The sequence below is a fragment of the Coptis chinensis genome, chromosome 6 (genome assembly GCF_015680905.1).
Source record: "Coptis chinensis isolate HL-2020 chromosome 6, ASM1568090v1, whole genome shotgun sequence".
Taxonomy (NCBI): domain Eukaryota; kingdom Viridiplantae; phylum Streptophyta; class Magnoliopsida; order Ranunculales; family Ranunculaceae; genus Coptis; species Coptis chinensis.
The window spans coordinates 62,315,462-62,317,617 of record NC_141461.1 but is presented as its reverse complement, the minus strand read 5'-3'; the positions used below and the strand labels follow the sequence as shown (position 1 = coordinate 62,317,617).

General features: G+C 38.8%; 1 protein-coding gene across 1 annotated transcript; it reads right to left on the bottom strand.

Moving 5' to 3' along the window:
• Nucleotides 1-1,091: 1,091 nt before the first annotated feature.
• Nucleotides 1,092-1,769, bottom strand: LOC147493856 (protein FAR1-RELATED SEQUENCE 5-like). The gene has a single exon (XM_086567961.1). The coding sequence runs from the start codon at nucleotides 1,767-1,769 to the stop codon at nucleotides 1,092-1,094; it is 678 nt and encodes a 225-aa protein (XP_086424087.1).
• Between the last annotated feature and the right edge of the window lie 387 nt (nucleotides 1,770-2,156).

The window sequence follows — 2,156 nt, the reverse complement described above, 5'->3', positions numbered from 1 at the left end:
TCCTAATCGAACAACCGATTTAGCATCTCGTGTCCATCTCCTTAAAAAGTAGCCCTGAGGTATCACACCAACGTCCTCATGTTTGTAAACTGAAATGATATGTCTACATGGAAATCCAGACGACTCAAACAGCCCACATGAACAACTAGCATCCTGCAATACAACATTTTATCTCACAGTCGACTTTTTTTCCCTATTCAAATGGTGACTCATGGTGTACACACGAATATTATCACCCACATCTTTTTTACCGTCTGCAGTGTACATCACTTCGTCCTTTAATTGCTTCTTAAAACAATCAAAAGCAGCTCGTGTATATATAGATGCAGCCTACTTTGCATAATCGTTCAAGTGGGTATGAAGGATTGGTTTGGTTACTTTCGTCATCACCTCTTCCTCGTGCTCTCGGTGCCGGATATTTGCAACTACCACTTCCATTTTTCCAAATAGCTCAAACAACTGCATTCCAACTTTCACATGAAGCCGGATTACGGAGTTTATACTCTCACAACATTAGGTGCTTTTGCAACCTGCAAAGAACTCACCATGGAGATATGATTCTGCCCACATCTTTTTTTTCTTGTATATCATGTTCACCCATTTGTTATTACTGACTTGGAATTTCTTCAAGAGTGTTTCCCACCTTTCTTCGAACTCATTGGACGAGCACTTCATAAACATAATAGAGCAAAAATCTTTTGAAAATCCAAGGATGTGGATATTTTTTAGGCAATTTTTCATAATGTGCCAACAGCACAAGCGGTGTTTCGAATTTGGGAGAGTAGATCTCACAGCCTCGCGCATCGCTGGGTCACCATCAATGATCAATGACTTAGGGTGTTTGCCATACATCGCGCCAACCAAAGATTTCAATACCCACTCGTAAGACTCCACACACTCACTCGTCAACAATACAAAACCAAACACTACTGTTTGTCGATGGTTGTTCACTCCAGCTAACACAACAATCGGCATCATGTATTGGTTGCTCTTGTATGTTGAATCAAACAACAATACATCTCCAAAGCAACTGTAGTCCGCACGTGAGGTGGAATCTACCCAAAACTGTCTAACCAGCTGCCCACCCTCATTTAAGTTATAATTGTAATGAAATAAGAGATCTCCCTTCGCCTTGTTATCCATGAAACCAGCAGTGTGTTGGCGTCACCATTAATACATCGATTTCTCCTATCAAGCCCCATATGATTATACAAGTCTTTCTTCAAAAAACCAACACTTAAGAAACCTCCAGCCCTATGTACAAAAACATCCATCACCTTGTATTTACGAATACCAACATCAACTAGGCTCGTAGCAAATTGCAAATCTTCTTCACTTACATTTCTATGTGATCTTAAGAACATCGAGCTCGGATTTGGTACAAGTGGATGTGTGTGTTCCCCAATAAAATCCTTCACAACCCACAAATTTGATTCAAAATCATAACCAACTTCAAAGCGGGCTTTACATTTAAACCTACTGATGGCCTTCGACTCTCTGGATTCGATGTCTCGTTTTCTAGGTGTCACCCTGTTTACATTTCGTTCACCAGCAGCTGAGTATAGAAATCTCCGCTTAACACGAACACTATCTGTACGCATTCTATAAGTATCTTTACGAACATTAAAACCAACTAACTTTGCATATTGATTGTAAATTGCGAAAGCCACCTCAGTCGTCTTGAACTGCATAGAATAGAATATTGCTTTGTCTGCTTCAAAAACTCTACTAGCCTCACACCACCAATCGCCTCTATCAATCGCTCTCATGAATTTCAATATTTTCACCCTCCCCCATAGATGTGACATCCACAAAATCACTATCCTCATACGTAAAACTATCAAAACATGAATTTCGAAGTCAATCTTCTTCGCCATCAGAGAAGTGATTCATCATCGGATTGCTACATGAAACAAGTACACTTTTAGCGCATATTCACTCGTTTTCTTACTCTACGAAGTAATCATAGTGGTAATTGTAAAAAAAAAACACATAAATGCTTGAACAGTATAATGGTCAGAACCAAATAACTATGGTGCTCAAACCATATACCATTTTGGAAAATTTCTATGTCAACTTCATTTGATTCAATGTCAACTTCATTTGACATTAAATCATACACCATTCAATTGTGAAATTTTACCTAGATATGAAAA

Coding starts and splice junctions, on each gene's coding strand:
- LOC147493856 (XM_086567961.1), bottom strand. CDS start 1,769: ATGAGAGCGATTGATAGAGGCGATTGGTGGTGTGAGGCTAGTAGAGTT.